The sequence below is a fragment of the Macaca mulatta genome, chromosome 14 (genome assembly GCF_049350105.2).
Source record: "Macaca mulatta isolate MMU2019108-1 chromosome 14, T2T-MMU8v2.0, whole genome shotgun sequence".
NCBI classification, from domain to species: domain Eukaryota; kingdom Metazoa; phylum Chordata; class Mammalia; order Primates; family Cercopithecidae; genus Macaca; species Macaca mulatta.
The window spans coordinates 78552641-78570302 of NC_133419.1; the positions used below are offsets into that span (position 1 = coordinate 78552641).

The window sequence follows — 17662 nt, forward strand, 5'->3', positions numbered from 1 at the left end:
AACCAGAGCTGGCTAATTTTTGTATTTTTAGTAGAGGCAGGGTTTCACCATGGTACCCAGGCTGGTCTCAAACTCCTGAGCTCAAGCAGTACACTAGCCTTGGCCTCCCAAAGTGCTGGGGTTACAGGCATGAGCCACTATGCCCGGCTTTTCAACAATCTTTTTAACTATTCCCTCTACTTTGCAGATGGAAATGAATTCTATTTCCTCTCCCTTTGTGCTGGTATACTCTTTCCCTGGAAGCCTGAATTCAAACATTTTGAGTTAAAAAGAGTATACTAAAAATTACTTTCCCTTTCAACTCTTGCCAGGTCATAAACAGATTGAAAGGAAGGGTTTCAAACGGGATTATTCAATGAGAATGTGCAAGGGTTAAGACATTCCCAAGGGACTCTTTACTGACTGGGGCAAGGGTTCAGTGTAGAGGGCCTCACAAACAGAAACGATCCATTTATGACAAGGGTCATTAAATGAACACTAGTCACTGTTCTGTCACAATCACATCAGCAAGCTTAAGAGTTAGGAAAGAATGAGGCCGGCACAGCGGCTCACGCCTGTAATCCCAGCACTTTGGGAGGCCGAGGTGGGTGGATCACGAGGTCAGGAGTTCAAGATCTGCCTGGCTAACATGGTGAAACCCTGTCTCTACTAAAAATACAAAAATTAGCCTGCCATGGTGGTGTGCACCTGTAATCCCAGCTACTCAGGAGGCTGAGGCAAGAGAATTGCTTGAACTCAGAAGGTGGAGTTTTATAGTGGGCTGAGATCGTGCCACAGCACTCCAGCCTGGGTGACAGAGCAAGATTCCATCTTGGGAAAAAAAAAAAATTAGGAAAGAATGGAAACTGACATTAACTGAAACTGAAACTTAGTACTTGGAAGTCACTGTGCAAGACATTCTATATATGTGTATTCAATACTTAAAATTAACTTATAAGTAAAAGTTATAAAACAAAAATTTAAAACATAAGCATAATTTAAAATAATGAAGAGTCTTCATGAAGGAAAGCATACGGAAACAACTAAAAGCACTCAGTGAAATTTCTTGAGTTTACTAGAATGAAAGCTCAGTAAAAGCAGGCTTTGGTGGTTAGCACAATGCATATGTGTGCGCTACCGTGCATGTACCATGTGCATCCCCCAAGATAGGGTAGGTGACGGAAGCCTCTGGGGGCCTGCTGCAAGGAAGCAAAGAAAAACATATGGAGCTATTCTGGGTGGGAGAAATGGCCCTAGGACTATACTTGGGACTACTTCTTTTCACAACATTCATAATCTCTTGTTCTTCCTCTGCCTTGTAACTCCACCTTATCCCCATTTATTCCACAAGATTCAGCTAGAGAGATTTAAACATGTAGTTTAAAGCACAATACAATTTTTCATTGTTCTAGCATTTGCTATCATATAAACTTTGCTCCTCCTAAATCAGGAATAAGTTAATACTACTTAACACTGTAATATTTCTTCAATATCTTCCATACAAAATGACATGCTCCAGACTTACTCATGGACAGCATACACAAAGAGTACATCCATAAAGATGACGGAAAATCTCTGGAAAAGTAAGGTCCTTGAGCTGGAGTAATTCAAATTACGAACATTCAGCATCTCTTGATCAAAATATTTGGCGACATGTGACAGGATATACTCAAACCATGCAAAGAAAGGGGGGTAATCCAATGTCCACTCTGAAGTTGCCTGTGATAAAAAAAAGAAGACCAAACGTATCCTAAGTAACTGAATAAACAAGGATGGTGCAAAGATTTAAAATTTTTCATTCTGTGGTCTTTAAAACAGCACAATGAGGCTGGGCGTGGTAGCTCATGCCTGTAATCCCAGCACTTTGGGAGGACTAGGCAGGTGGATCGCTTGAGTCCAGGAGTTCAAGACCAGTCTGGGCAACATGGTGAAACCCTGTCTCTAATTTAAAAAAAAAAAAAAAAACCCACAGTGAAATGCAGTTGCACTTAAAATGTGCCCTAAATTAACAGAACAATTCCTATGTAAGACTGAACAGAACACTAAAACCTGTCTTCTAAATTATTTAACATGGTCTTCAATTTCCTTAAATAGCGTCAACTATACTTAAAGGAAATTAATTTGAAACCTGGAGTTGATAAACTTGGTTATGACATAGTTCTACTCATCTAAATAACAAATAATTCACTAACTTAGTTTCAAATTCTGCCTTAGAGACACAATTTCCCTATTTGTAAAATGAGGTATTATGAAGATTAAATGAGATAATACATATAAAACATATTTATAAACAACAAAATGGTACACAAATGCTATTATATTTTGTTTCACTAAGTTATATGATCCTGGAGAATAGAAACTATCCTTTTCGTTTTGTATCTTCAGCATTTACTAAGTGCCTGACATGTTGTTTGGGATCAAATAACCATTAGTTAAATGAACAGTTGCTAACAAGTAAATGAAAACAGAAATCATATGAAAATATACAAGCTTTAGAATCATATATTTTATTAGATCTATGTAAGTCTCAGTTTTCTTTTTCTTTTTTTTTTTTTTTTTGAGACAGAGTCTTGCTCTGTTGCCCAGGCTGGAGTGCAGTGGCACGATCTTGGCTCACTGCAAGCTCCACCTCGCGGGTTCGAGCCATTCTCTGCCTCAGCCTCCAGAGTAGCTGGGAAAACAGGCACCCGCCACTATGCTCAGCCAACTTTTTGTATTTTTAGTAGAGACAGGGCTTCACCATGTTAGCCAGGATGGTCTCAATCTCCTGACTTCATGATCCGCCTGCCTTGGCCTCCCTAAGTGCTGGGATTACAGGAGTGAGCCACTGCGCCCGGCCTGAGTCTCAATTTTCACACCTATACAACAAGGATAGTAGGATCTACCTCATGGGTTATGGTATTCCATTTTATATGTACATATAAAATACTATATATATGGTATTGAAACTCACAGAAAACTCACACAAAATTTGCCTTAAAAAAAACTCCCTGGGCCGGGCACAGTGGCTCACACCTGTAATCTCAGCACTTCAGAAGGCAGAGGCAGGTGGATCACCTGAGGTCAGAAGTTCAAAACCAGCTTAACCAACACGGTGAAACCCTGTCTCTACTAAAAATACAAAAAAAAAAAAAAAAATAGCTGGGTGTGGTCGTGGGTGCCTGTAATCCCAGCTACTCAGGAGGCTAAGGCAGGAGAATCGCTTGAACCCAGGAGGCAGAGGTCACAGTGAGCTGAGATCGTGCCATTTCACTCCGGCCTGGGTGAGAGTGAGACTTCATCTCAAAAGAAAACAAACAAACAAAAAAACCAACTCCCTGTCAGCAGAGTACTGCTTTTGATCAAGAAATTTCTGAAGTGATATCTCTTTTTCATAAAGTATTACACACAGTTTAGTAATTTGTACCAGAAACAAAAATACAAGCTGGGTGCAGTGGCTCACGCCTGTAATCCCAGCACTTTGGGAGGCCAAGGTGGGTGGCTCACCTGAGGTCTGGAGTTCGAGACCAGCCTGGCCAACATGGTGAAACCCCATCTCTACTAAAAATATAAAAATTAGCTGGGGCATGGTGGCGGGTGCCTGTAATCCCAGTTACTTGGGAGGCCGAGGCAGGAGAATCGCTTGAACCCGGGAGGCGGAGGTTGCAGTGAGCTGAGATTGTGCCACTGTACTCCAGCCTGGGTGACAGAGCGAGACTCTGTCTCAAAAAAAAAGAAAAGAAAAAAAAGGAAAAGAAAAAGAAATAAAAATACAGGTGGTGTTTTTATAAACAATATGAGAGAATGGTTTGTATATTACCTGATGTCTACATATCACATTTGATTATTCCTTTCCTCATAAAATCACAAAACATTAGCAACAGACAGGATCTTAGAAATAATTCACTCCAAATCCTCATGTGCCAGATGAGACACTAAGGCCTAGAGACATGAAGTATCTTTTCTCTATGTAACTAGATAGTGGCAGCACCAGGCCTAAGAATCCAATTCTTCCTCTTTCCCAGTCCATTGCTCTTTCAAAAAGTGTGGTAGATACTATACCTCCCAATGTATAGACTGGGAAACTAATTTTGAAGTAAGGGGATTCCCTAGTAGTGCAAGAGGACAGAACTGAGATCACAATTTTTATAAAGATTAATTAGATCTATGGTTGCAGAAAAAACTTTTTTTTTGAGACGGAATCTAACTCTTGTCACCCATGCTGGAGTGCAGTGGCGTGATTTCGGCTCACTGCAACCTCCGCCTCCCAGGTTCAAGCGATTCTCCTGCCTCAGCCTCCTGAGTAGCTGGGATTACAGGAACCCACCACCATGCCCAGCTAATTTTTGTATTTTTAGTAGAGACGGGGTTTCACTGTGTTGGCCAGCTGGTCTCGATCTCCTGACCTCATGATCCACCCACCTCGGCCTCCCAAAGTGCTGGGATTACAAGTGTGAGCCACCGCACGCAGTCAGAAAACATTTTTAATATCAGTAATAATTACCTAGTTTATATATGAATCTTTAAAAAAAAGTGAAAATTAAAACTTACCTCATAATACCACTGTGATATTGGCAAACTGTGAGTGATAGCAAGCCAGTTGCGGTGTACTTCAAAATCTGTGGAATGGCTACTCAAAACAATTAGATGAATAAAATGAGATTTTGCAATATTTATCCATTTCTAATTCCCATAGCTATGCTTTTAAATGGACTGACATTCCCTAAGCAGTCACAGTTCACTGTCCTATAGAGACACAAATAGACATTATGTAATCCTTAACTTCACTTATCTGGAGGTCAGATCTTCTGGAAAGTTGTTGAGCAATCTACAAGTCAGTGAAAAGGATTTCAGAACTATCTTTTTTTTTTTTTTTTTTTTTTGAGACGGAGTCTCGCTCTGTTGCCCAGGCTGGAGTGCAGTGGCGCGATCTCGGCTCACTGCAAGCTCCGCCTCCCGGGTTCACGCCATTCTCCTGCCTCAGCCTCCCGAGTAGCTGGGACTACAGGCGCCCACAACCGCGCCCGGCTAATTTTTTGTATTTTTAGTAGAGACGGGGTTTCACTGTGCTCTCGATCTCCTGACCTTGTGATCCGCCCGCCTCGGCCTCCCAAAGTGCTGGGATTACAGGCGTGAGCCACCGCGCCCGGCGGATTTCAGAACTATCTAAAGGGCTGACAAGAAGCCCAGACTTTTTCTTTTTCTTTTTTGAAACAGAGTCTCCTTCTGTCGCCCAGGTTGGAGTGTAGTGGGCCCGTCTCAGCTCACTGCAACCGCCACCTCCTGGGTTCACGTGAGTCTCCTGTCTCAGCCCCCCAAGAAGCTGAGACTACAGGTGTGTACCACCAATCCTGGCTAATTTTTAGTAGAGATGGGGTTTCGTCATGTTGGCCAGGCTGGTCTCAAACTCCTGACCTCAGGTGATCCACCTGCCTCAGTCTCCCAAAGTGCTGGGATTACAGGTGTGAGCCACTGCCCCTCGTTTGGCCCAAACTTTTTCTTACAGGTGGCCCTCAGGCCTTTGCTCAGAAGTGACTTCCTCTTGCTCACATATAACTCTAACAAAATTCATTACCTGTATACTAACACGTAAGTTTGAGTAGGAGTTCATCTGACAGAGAAGGTGGGAAAAGATCCTTGCCTTGACTTTCCCATGTCTCCAAATTCTCCCTCTGCCCGTCACTATATAGATCTAAGGATCACCCATCTTCAGTAAAAATGTTTTCCTTTTTGACCACTGCCGTACCGCCCCTCCACATTTAGAACAGCACCTGACACATGGACAGGTTCAATACGTTCTTGCTGAATATCCACTCACCAAAGTCAACAATGAGTTCCACAGCAAAGCCCAATTTACACTTTCCAATGTTTTACATAACCTTTCCACAATGACAACTTTCTCCTACCTCCAGCCAACCCCTTCTGTCTCAATCATGGTTTTCCCTTCCTATATTCACCAGGGACATGCTGATATTCCCCTAGGTTCAGTTCTTGGTCCCCTTTTTACGCAACTTATTCTGCTCTGGACAATCTTATGCAAACTTTCTGGTTCCATTGTCAATTGTATTATGATGACTCCCAAATTTTTTTTTTTTTTTTGAGACCAAGTCTCGCTCTGTTGCCAGGCTGCAGTACAGTAGCGTGATCTTAGCTCACTGCAACCTCCATCTCCCGGGTTCAAGCGACTCCCCTGCCTCAGCCTCCCGAGTAGCTGGGACTACAGGCACAGTGCACCACGCCTGGCTAATTTTTTTTTTTTTTGTATTTTAGTAGAGATGGGGTTTCACCATGTTGGCGATCTCCATCTCCTGACCTCGTGATCAGCCAGCCTCAGCCTCCCAAAGTGCTGGGATTACAGGCAGGAGCCACCAGGCCTGGCCTACTCCCAAATTTCAACATGCAACATTGGCTTCTTTCCTAAGTTGTAGAGACAGACACCTCCAATTTCCTGTTAATAATCTCACTTGCATTTCCTACAGATTTTTCAAAATCTCCACTCAAAACTGAACTGATGACCCATCAATCCCAAGTCTAAGTATGTATACCCAACAGAAATGCATAGTATGTTCATTAAAAGACACATATCATAAGAATGTGCAAAACGGGGCTGGGCGCAGTGGCTCACGCCTATAATCCCAGCACTTTGGCAGGTCGAGGCGGGCGGATCATGAGGTCAGGAGATCGAGACCATCCTGGCTAACACGGTGAAACCCTGTCTCTACTAAAAATACAAAAATTAGCCGGGCGTGGTGGCGGGCGCGTGTAGTCCAGCTACTTGGGAGGCTGAGGCAGGAGAATGGTGTGAAGCCGGGAGGGGAGCTTGCAGTGAGCTTAGATTGCGCCACTGTACTCCAGCCTGAGCGACAGAGCGAGATTCTGTCTCAAAAAAAAGAAAAGAAAAAAAAGGAATGTTCAAAGTAAAACTATTTGCAACAGGCAAAAAGTGGAGATAATTCAAATGTCCACAAACAGCAGAATGGCTAAATAAATTGTGGTGTTTTCACACAATGGAATACTGTAGGGCAGCAGTTCTCAAAATGTGATTCAGGAATTCGCAGGGAGACCCTTTCAGGGAGTTTGAAATATGTACTATTTTCATAATAATATTCAGATGTAATTTGTCCTACCTTCACTCATTCTCTCACAAGTATACAGTGATGTTCTAGAGGCTACATAATATGATGTCATCACTCTGATGGCCAGTGACATTTCTGCTTGTATATTCTTGTGCTTGAACAATTTGTTTTAATTTGTAAAATGGTAATTATCTATTATACAGCCCACATAAACATATAGCTCTTTATGACCCTCAATTATTTCTAAGAAGTGATTCTGACTAAAAAGTTTGAGAACCAGTGATATCTAGTGATAAGAATGAAAAAACTATAATTACACAACAACGCACAAACTTAATGTTGAGTGAAAGCCAGACCCAAGAGAACAGGTTGTATGATTACATTTGTATAAAATTCAAAAACAAACAAAAAAACCCAAACAAAAATTCAAAAACAGGCAAAATTTAACCTATGCAGTTAAAAGTCAACATCAGAGGCCAGGCATGATGGCTCACACCTGTAATCCCAATACTTTGGGAGGCCAAGGCGGGTGGATCACTTGAGCTCAGGAGTTCGAGACCAGCCTGGTAACACGGTGAGACCCCATATCTACAAAAAATTTAAAAATTAGCGAGGCAAGGCAGCACACCCCTGTAGTCCCAGCTACTCAAGAGGCTGAGGTGGGAGGACTGCTCGAGCCCAAGAGGCTGAGGCTACAGTGAGCCAAGTTTGGAGCCATGGGAGACAGAGCAAGGCCCGGTCTCAAAAAGAAAAAAAGGTGAGAATATCAATACCCTTGGCGGGGTGGGGTTGCAGGGAGTGGCTAGAAAGACACACGAGGGATAATATTCTGCTCATTGATCTGTCTGCTATTTACAGATGTATTCACTTTGCAAAAATTCAGTGAGCTGTACATTTATGATTTGCACTTCTGATATTTTATACTGGATTTTGTATGGAATTCTAGGTTGAAATTTGCTTCCACTGATCTTTGGAAGCTTATTCCATTGGTTTTTAGTATAAAATGCTGATGTTGGTTAAGTCTCTTTCCTTTATGGTTTTCCCTTCATCTCTGGAAGTTTCCTTTTTCTCCTTTTCATCCATAGCAGTATGAAATGTCTAGTGATTAATGTCTTTGTGAGGGTCTTTTTTCATTAATTATGCTGAGTATGTAGTGCCTTTAGCTCTGGGAAATTTATTATTTGCTCATCTCCTCCCCTGTTTTTTTTCTGAAACTTTAGACGGATGCTAGATACCCTAGATTGAACTTATAATTTTTATCTTTTCTCTCATATTTTTGAAAGATTTACTCAATTTGTCCTTAATTTTGGCAATAACATTTGCTATTAACTACAGTTTCTCTGATAATTCCTGTTTCATAGCATCTGTTCTTGTTTTATAGATATGTCGTTTTTACTCTCTTTGGAGTAGCACTTACAAAATTTGAGTAGGTTTGGGAACACTTTCTTTTCCTATATAGTTGTACTATATAGATTTTTTTCAGTCTCTTTTTTGGTTACTTTAGTTATTTTGTTGTTTCCTATTCAAAACTGTTAGAGCTTCACTTTTGTTGGAGTGCTGGGATTACAGGTGTGAGCCACTGCATTCATCTGTAAAAGTAATCTTAATTGCTGAAATGACACTTGAAAAAAAAAAAGCAAAACTAAGACTAGAGACATAATGATAAATAGCAAACAACTATTTTTTAAATTGCATTAAAAAAAATCTACCATCAGCTGAGTACAGTGGTTCATGCCTATAATCCCAGTATTTTGGGAAGCCATGGTGGGAGGATAGCTTGAGGTTGGAAGTTCAAGACCAGCCTGGGCAACATAATGAGATCCCCATCTCTACAAAAAACTTAATGATTAGCTGGTATGGTGGTGTGCACCTGTAGTCCCTGCTACTCAGGAGGCTGAAGCCAGAGGACGGCTTGAGTCCAGGAATTTGAGGCTGCAGTGAGCTATGATCGTGCCACTATACTCTAGCCTGAGCAACAGAGTTAGACCCTGTCTCTAAAATTTTTGACCACCATCTCCAGCTAATTCTTTGTATTTTTTTTGTAGACACGGGGTTTCACTATGTTGCCCACGCTGGTCTCAAACTCCTGAGCTCAAGCAATCTGCCTGCCTTGGCCTTCCAAAGTGCTGGGATTACAGGTGTGAGCCACTGCACCCAGCCCTGTCTCTAAAAATTAAAACAAACAAAAACCTACCATCTCTTACTTGTCCTATGATAGCTTCTTAAATTGAACTCCCCATCTTCACTCAGGCCCTTCATTAATCTAGCTTTCACACTGCAGTCAAAATAGTATTTCTAAATCACGAATGTCATATTTCCCTTTTAATTGACCTCTGCCCTCCGGATAAAATCTAAAGTACTTAACATAGCCTAAAAGATCTTTTTGGATCTCGCTTATTCACCTTTTCAGCCCATTTCTCACTATCCTCTCACTTGTTTTTGTCTTACTCTACATTCACCTTTTCCCTCTGCCTGCAACACTCCATTTGAGGTAGGTTCTTTAACTCTTACCATTTCACCAGTGGCTTAGAGAAGCAGCTTGCCCTGTCATGTAGCCAGTATGTAGCAGAGCCAGATTCTAACCAGGGCAGTCTGACTCCCTAGCTATGGCTCTTAAACCACCAAATACTTCCAAAGTTAGTTGTTGTTTTCTCTGCAAATCCTTCCTAACCTCAAGGCAAAATAAATCTTTAATTTGTTCATTTCTATCTCTAATGCCACCACTCCAATTCAAGTCAGCATCTTCTCTCATGTAGACTTTCTCAAAGGGTACCTAGCCTTCGTGACTCTCCTGCCTCCTCCAATCATTTATATGGCAGCCAAAAAATATTTTATAAATGCAAATCATTTCCACTGAGTTTATACAATCAAAATCTAAATTTTGCAACCTGGCTTTATAAGATCCGGCATGATTTGGTACCTATCTTTCCAATTTCACTGTGCATGTTTCTGTCTCTGTTGCTTATTCCATGCCAACTACACTGGCCTTATCACAGTTGCCCAAATAGGCCAATACTTTCACACCACAGGGCCTATATTTATACAGTGTGCTCTTTCAGGTAAGTTCTACACATGTGCACACACCACATACTCTGCATGGATGGCCCTCTCATTCATACTTTAGGCCTCCAATTAAGTCAGTTCCTCAGAGACATTCTCTGACACCTAATCAAAAGTATATCTTCCTTCTTGGTCCCAATAGGATCCTGTTGTCCTTCTTCTTCCTCCCAGGTTCACACCAGTCTCCTGTCTCAGCCTCCCGAGTAACTGGGACTACACACGTCCACCACCACACCTGGCTAATTTTTTGTATTTTTAGTAGAGATGGGGTTTCACCGTGTTAGCCAGGATGGTCTCGATCTCCTGACCTCATGATCCGCCCGCCTCGGCCTCCCAAAGTGCTGGGATTACAGGCATGAGTCACCATGCCCAGCCTCTTCTTCCTAATACTTAATCCAAATTGTGGTTATGTAACTATATATTTGCATTGATTTGTTTCTGGTTCTGTTATACTTACTAAACTACACACTTCACAGGGCCAGGGATCATATCTATTTTGTCCTCCCTTCTAGCCTAGCAACAATACCTGGTACATAATAAAGCAGTTAGCAAATGTTTTGTTGAACATATCTGCATTTACCCTATAGCTTCCCTCTCACATCCCAGCAGTTTCCGATTTGAGAAGCAGAGCATTAACTACAATTAAAAACATTCTTTTTTAAATATATTAAGTGTTTCATAAATTTGCATGCTATCCTTGTACGTGGACCATGCTAAGCTTCCCGTATCATTCAATTTTAGTGCAGGCATACCTTAGAGATGTTGTGGGTTTAGATCACCATAATGAAGTGAATATTGCAATAAAGTGAGTCACATGAATTTTTTGATTTCCCACAGCATGTGAAAGTTATGTTTACACTGGTCAGCACGGTGGCTCATGCCTGTAATCCCAGCACTTTGGGAGGCCGAGGCAGGCGGATCACAAGGTCAGGAGACCGAGACCATCCTGGCTAACACAGTGAAACCCCATCTCTACTAAAAATACAAAAAAAACTAGCCGGGCGAGGTGGCGGGCGCCTGTAGTCCCAGCTACTCGGGAGGCTGAGGCAGGAGAATGGCATGAACCCGGGAGGCGGAGCTTGCAGTGAGCTGAGATCATGCCACTGCACTCCAGCCTGGGCGACAGAGCAAGACTCCGTCTCAAAAAAAAAAAAAAAAAAAGGTTATGTTTACACTATACTATAAAGTGTGCAATATTATTATGTCTAAAAAGACAGTGTACACTTTCATTTTAAAATACTTTATTGCTAAAACAAAGCTAATGATCATCTGCACCTTCGGCAAGTCCTAATCTTTTCATGGTTGAGAGTTTTGCCTCAATGTTGATGGGTGTTGATTGATCAGGGTTATGGGTGCTAAAGACTGGGGTGACTGTGGCAAACAGTTTTTTTTTTTTTTTTTTTTGAGACGGAGTCTCACTCTTGTCACCCAGGCTGGAGTGCAACGGCATGATCTCGGCTCACTGTAACCTCTGCCTCCTGGGTTCAAGTGATTCTCCTGCCTCAGTCTCCTGAGTGGCTGGGATTACAGGTGCCTACCACCACACCTGGCTAATTTTTGTATATTTAGTAGAGATGGGATTTCACCATGTTGGCCAGGCTGGTCTTGAACTCCTGACCTCAGGTGACCTGCCCGCCTCGGTCTCCCCAAATGCTGGGATTACAGACATGAGCCTGGCAAGACTGTGGCAATTTCTTAAAACAACAGTGAAGCTTGCCACGTTGATGGGCTCTTCCTTTCACAAAAGATTCCTCTAGTATGCAATGCTGTTTGATAGCATTTAACCCACAGTAAAACTTTCAAAATTGGAGTCAATCCTTCTTCTCAAACCCTGCCACTGATTAAGTTTATATAATATTCTAAATCCTTTGTTGTCATTTCAACAATATTCACAGCATCTTCATTAGCACAGTGCATCTCAAAAGAAACCACTTTCTCTGCTCATTCATGAGAAGCAACTCCTCATCCACTCAAGTTATCATGAGATATCATGCAGCCATTCAATCACATGCTCAGGCTCCACTTCTAGTTCTCTTGCTATTTCCATGACATTTGCAGTTACTGCTTCCACTGAAGTCGTGAACCCCTCAAAGTCATCCACTGGAGTTGGAATCTAATTCTTCCAAACTCTTGTTAATGTTGATATCTTGACCTGCTCCCATGAATCATGAATGTTCTTAATGGCATCTAGAATGGTGTATCCTTTCCAGGTTTCAATTTACTTTGCCCAGATCCATCAGGGGAATCACTATCTATGGCAGATATAGCCTTATGAAATGTATTTTTTTTTTTTTTTTTGAGACGGAGTCTCGCTCAGACGCCCAGGCTGGAGTGCAGTGGCCGGATCTCAGCTCACTGCAAGCTCCGCCTCCCCGGGTTCACGCCATTCTCCTGCTTCAGCCTCCCTAGTAGCTGGGACTACAGGCATCTGCCGCCTCGCCCGGCTAGTTTTTTGTATTTTTTAGTAGAGACGGGGTTTCACCGGGTTAGCCAGGATGGTCTCGATCTCCTGACCTCGTGATCCACCCATCTCGGCCTCCCAAAGTGCTGGGATTACAGGCTTGAGCCACCACACCCGGCCATGAAATGTATTTCTTAAATAACAAGACTTAAAAGTCAACACTGATTGGGCATGGTGGCTCATGTCTATAATCCCAGTACTTTAGGAGGCCATGGCAGGCAGATCGCTTGAGCACAGGAGTTCAAGAACAGCCTGGGCAACATTGTGAAAACCCATCTCTACTAAAAATACAAAAATTAGCAGGGTATGGTAGCACACACCTTAAGTCCCAGCTACTTGGTAGGCTGAGGTAGGATGATTGCTTGAGCCCGAAAGGTGGAGGTTGCAGTGAGCTGAGATCATGCCACTGCACTCCAGCCTGAGTGGCAGAGTGAGACCCTGTTTCAAAAAAAAAAAAAAAAGCAACTAGTCAACTGGCTGCAGAATAGATATTACATCAGCAGGCATGAAAACAACATTAAGGCTGGGCACAGTGGCTCATGTCTGTAATCCCAGAACTTTGGGAAGCAAAGGTAGGAGGATTGCTTAAGCCTAGGAATTCCAGGCTGGCCTGGGCAACGCAGTGACCCCATCTCTCCAAAAATAAATTAAAAAAAAAAAGGCCGGGCATGGTGCTCATGCCTGTAATCCCAGCACTCTGGGAGGTCAAAGAGAGCAGATCACGTGAGGCCAGGAGTTCAAGACCAGCCTGGCCAACATGGCAAAACCCCATCTCTACTAAAAATATAAAAATTAGCAGGGCATGATGGTGTGCACCTGTAACCCCAGCTACTTGGGTGGCTGAGGCAGGAGAATTGCTTGAACCCGGGAAGCTGAGGGTGCAGTGAGCTGAGATTGTGCCACTACACTCCAGTGTGGGAGACAGAGCGAAACTCCATCTCAAAAAAGAAAAAAAAAAGAAAGAAAAATAATGGCTGGGTATGGTGGCTCATGTCTGTAATCCTAGCACTTTGGGAGGCCAAGACAGGTGCATCACTTGAAGTCAGGAATTTGAGACCAGCCTGGGCAACCTGGTGAAGCCCCATCTCTGCAAAAAATACAAAAAGTTAGGTTGGCATAGTGGTGTGCATGTGTAGTTCAAATTACTTGGGAAGCTGAGATGGGAGGATTGTTTGAGCCCAGGAGGTAGAGGCAGCAGTGAGCTGAGATCACACCAGTGCACTCCAGCCTGACAAAGTGAAATCCTGCCTCAAAAAAGAAAAGAAAAAGGAAAAATATTGACCAACGAGGTGGCTCAGGTCTGTAATCCCAGCACTTTGGAAGGGCTCACTTGAGCCCAGGAATTCGAGATCAGCCCGGCAACACAGTGAAACCTTGTCTCTACCAAAAAGAAAAACAACAACAACAAACAAACCAAACCAAAACACATACACATAGATAGATAGATGACAGACAGATAATAGAGAGAGAAAAAAAATTAGCTGGGCATGGTGGCATCTGTCTTCGTCCCAGCTATTCGGGAGGCTGAGGCAGGAAGATTGCTCAAGCGCAGGAGATTAACGCTGCAGTGAGCCATGATGGTGCCACTGTACTTCACCCTGGGAGATAAGAGCAAGACCTTGTCTCTAGAAAAAAAAAATAAAAAATAAAAAATAAATTGGTTTCTGAGCAGTAGGTCTCAACAGTGGGCTTATTCAGTAAATCATGCTGTAAATAGATGTGCTGCCATCCAGGGCTTTGTTGTTCCATTTATAGAGCATAGGCAGAGTAGATTTAGCATAAGTCTTAAGGGCCATCGGATTTTCAGAACAGTAAATGACAACTGGTTTCAACTAGATGTCCTAGATGGCATCTTCCAATGTAAGTCTGTTTCTTCTACCTTGAAAATCTATTGTTTAGTGTAGCCACCTTAATCAGTGATCTTAGCTAGATCTAGAAAACTTACTGCAGCTTCTACATCAACACTTGCTGCTTCACCTTGTACTTTATTATGGAGATGGCTTCTTTTCTTTCTTTTTTTTTTTTTTTTGAGGCGGAGTCTCGCTCTGTTGCCCAGGCTGGAGTGCAGTGGCCGGATCTCGGCTCACTGCAAGCTCCGCCTCCCGGATTTACGCCATTCTCCTGCCTCAGCCTCCCGAGTAGCTGGGACTACAGGCGCCCGCCACCTCGCCCGGCTAGTTTTTTGTATTTTTTAGTAGAGACGGGGTTTCACTGTGTTAGCCAGGATGGTCTCGATCTCCTGACCTCGTGATCCGCCCATCTTGGCCTCCCAAAGTGCTGGGATTACAGGCTTGAGACACCGCGCCCAGCCTCTTTTCTTTCTCTTTTTTTTTTTTTTGAGATGGAGTTTCGCTCTTGTTGTCCAGGCTGGAGTGCAATAGCGCGATCTCAGCTCACTGCAACCTCCAGGTTCAAGTGATTCTCCTGCCTCAGCCTCCCAAGTAGCTGGGATTACAGGCATGCTCCACCATGCCCGGCTAATTTTGTATTTTTAGTAGAGACGGGGTTTCTCCATGTTGGTCCTCTGGTGATCCACCCATCTTGGCCTCCCAAAGTGCTAGGATTACAGGCACGAGCCACCGTGCCTGGTTGATGGCTTCTTTTCTTAAACCTCATGAACCCACCTCTGGTAGCTTCCAAATTTTCTTCTGCAACTTCCTCACTTCTCTTAGGCTTCAAAGAATTGAAGCGTTAGGGCCTTGATGTGGATAAGGTTTTGGTTAAGAGAATGTTATGGCTGGTTTGATCTATCCAGACCACTAAAATGTTCTCCATATCATCAAGGTTGTTTTACTTTCTTATCACTTGTGTATTCACTGGAGTAGCACTTTTAGTTTCCTTCAAGAACTTTTCCTCTGCACTCACAACTTGGCTGTTTGGCACAATGGGCCTACCTTTCAGCCTGTCTTGGCTTTCAGGATGCCTTCCTCATCAAGCTCAATCATTTCGAGCTTTTGATTTAAAGTCACAGATATGTGACTCTTCCTCTCACTTGAAAACTTAGAGGCCTCTGTAGGGCTATTAATTGGCCTAATTTTATTATTGTATCTCAGTCAATAGGGAGGCCTGAGGATAGGGAGAGAGATGGTGGAACAGCTGGTTGGTAGAGCAGTCGGAACACACAGCATTTATTAAATTCACCATAGTGTTGCCCCAAAGCAATCAGAATAGTAATATCAAAGATCACTGATTACAGATCATCGTAACAAATATAATAGTAATGAAAAAGTGTGAAATATTTCAAGATTTACCAAAATGTAACACAGACACAAAATGAGCACATGATGTTAGAAAAATGGCGTTGATAGAGTTGCTCAATGGAGAGTTACCACAGCCTTCAATTTGTTTAAAAAAAATGAAAATGCAGTATCTGTGAAGTGCAATAAAGCAAAGTGCAAAAAATGAGGTATTCCTGTACATGTGCTGCCAAAGTGAGTGCTATATACATTCTTAACCTGGACCAAGAGCAGTATTCAAAATAACAACCCTGGCCAGGCATGGTGGCTCACGCCTGTAATCCCAACATTATGGGAGGCCAAGGCAGGTGTGGACCACTTGAGGTCAGGAGTTTGAGACCAGCTCCCGGCCATCATCGTGAAACCCATCTCCACTAAAAATACAAAAATTAGCCTGGCGCGGTGGTGCACGCCTGTAATCCCAGGTACTCAGGAGGCTGAGGCAGGAGAATCATTTGAACCCGGGAGGCAGGGGTTGCAGTAAGCTGAGATCGTACCACTGCACTCCAGTCTCGGTGACAAGGTGGGGCAAGCCTGTCTCAAAAACAAAATAATAACAAAGAAACAAAAAAAAAAACAACTCTGAGGATACATTTCTAGCCCGAGGCAACTAAAGCAAGAAATATCTTCTTAATGCACAGACCTACAGTTAATCATTTTACTGAATCTACATACACATTCCACTTATATGATTACATATACACATCAGTATAGACTTACATTCTATACATACGACTCTCCCATACTCAACAAGAAATCACCAAGAGCCTGAATCAAAGGATACCAATAAAACAAACCCTAAACTAGGAAGTGGGAGGGAAAGGAGAAAAGGGATGAGGGAGAAAAAGAAAAAAGAGGAAGGATGGAGGCAGGGTGGAAGCTAATATTAATAAATATTGAGTACCTACTGTATACACACCACCATTTGATGGTTGCTTCTTGGTTTCCACGCTTTCAGTCTTGGCCCTACATCCATTTTTTACACAGCAGTCTAACTGTGGTCTTCGAAACCCTGTGTTATCTGTCCCCTGTGCACCCCATCCTGTGCCACTCCTCTTCTTCAATGCTCTGCAGCCACAAGAGGCACTTTGTGTTCCTAAAATGCTCTGACTTCTTTCCTGCCACAGGGCCATTGAACTTACTCTTTACTATGCCTGAACTGCTTTCCACATCACTTATTCTTTTTTCATTTTTTGAATTTCAACTCAAACATCACCTTCTAAAGGAGTAGCGCCCAGCCACTTAGTAACCCTCTATTTCCTTTATCACAATCTGAAACGTTCCTGTTTGTCTAGTTCCACCCACCAACTTCGAGAGCAAGGACCAGTAATGTCTTGCTCACCACCGCACCTCTCGGGAGTTAGAAGGGTACCTGGCACCTCAGGCACCTGTTAATAGTGGCTGAATGGCTGTTCGAAAGGTTCTTAAATGCATATTAAGGATAAGGACCCTGAGGTTCAGAAACATTAAAGTGACTTGTTCCAAATCCGACAGCGCCAGGTCTGAACCTAGCCAGCTGAGGCTAAGTCAAGTAACAAACGACGAAACGGAAAGCTTAGCAAAAGCAGGGTACCGACAAACACGACCTTAAGTTCCTTCTCTTTATAACTAGGGATATCCACACCTCTCTCTCCCGCCCTGACCGACCGCGGGGCCTCCCCGCCCAGCCCCTGGCCGTGGGAGTCCCTTACTAGGTGGGGATGAGAAGGCATTTGAGGAGAGTCACCCCGAGCGCCAAAGCCGAAAACCAATTGCCAGTCCCCGCGGCAATTGTGAACGCCGCCATTGCTGCGGCACCGCACGCTTCCTACCAACTTGATCCACATCCGGGATCCCGCGCATGCGGAGAAGGCCCACTGAAGCGGAGCCCG

The 17662-nt window shown here is 43.2% G+C and overlaps 1 protein-coding gene, 2 long non-coding RNA genes and 1 other non-coding gene across 48 annotated transcripts in view; 1 reads left to right on the top strand and 3 right to left on the bottom strand.

Annotated features, from left to right (window-relative positions):
* The window catches only part of ALG8 (ALG8 alpha-1,3-glucosyltransferase), a 40018-nt gene extending 22411 nt beyond the window's left edge, over positions 1 to 17607 (bottom strand). For 20 of the 45 annotated variants that reach the window (XM_077964030.1, XM_077964057.1, XM_077964049.1 and 17 more), the window contains exons 1-3: positions 17483 to 17607; positions 4510 to 4588; positions 1505 to 1698 (exon numbers count right to left, since the gene is read on the bottom strand). In XM_077964030.1, the coding sequence (XP_077820156.1) occupies positions 1505 to 1698; positions 4510 to 4588; positions 17483 to 17577 (368 nt within the window). In that variant the 5' untranslated portion in view covers positions 17578 to 17607. Of the gene's footprint in view, positions 1 to 1504; positions 1699 to 4509; positions 4934 to 12875; positions 12994 to 13910; positions 14181 to 16695 lie in introns of all 45 variants that reach the window. The other 25 variants (XM_077964035.1, XM_077964059.1, XM_077964028.1 and 22 more) reach the window with 13 other exon arrangements.
* Positions 3205 to 13016, top strand: LOC144334420 (uncharacterized). The gene is made up of 3 exons (XR_013404223.1): positions 3205 to 3412; positions 4430 to 4953; positions 12899 to 13016. It is a non-coding gene; the product is annotated as an uncharacterized LOC144334420 (long non-coding RNA).
* On the bottom strand, positions 5151 to 8670 carry LOC144334418 (uncharacterized). Its single transcript, XR_013404221.1, has 2 exons — positions 6804 to 8670; positions 5151 to 6113 (listed from the first exon to the last, which is right to left on the bottom strand). It is a non-coding gene; the product is annotated as an uncharacterized LOC144334418 (long non-coding RNA).
* On the bottom strand, positions 10755 to 10857 carry LOC114672497 (U6 spliceosomal RNA). Its single transcript, XR_003722906.1, has one exon. It is a non-coding gene; the product is annotated as a U6 spliceosomal RNA (small nuclear RNA).
* Positions 17608 to 17662: the final 55 nt, after the last annotated feature.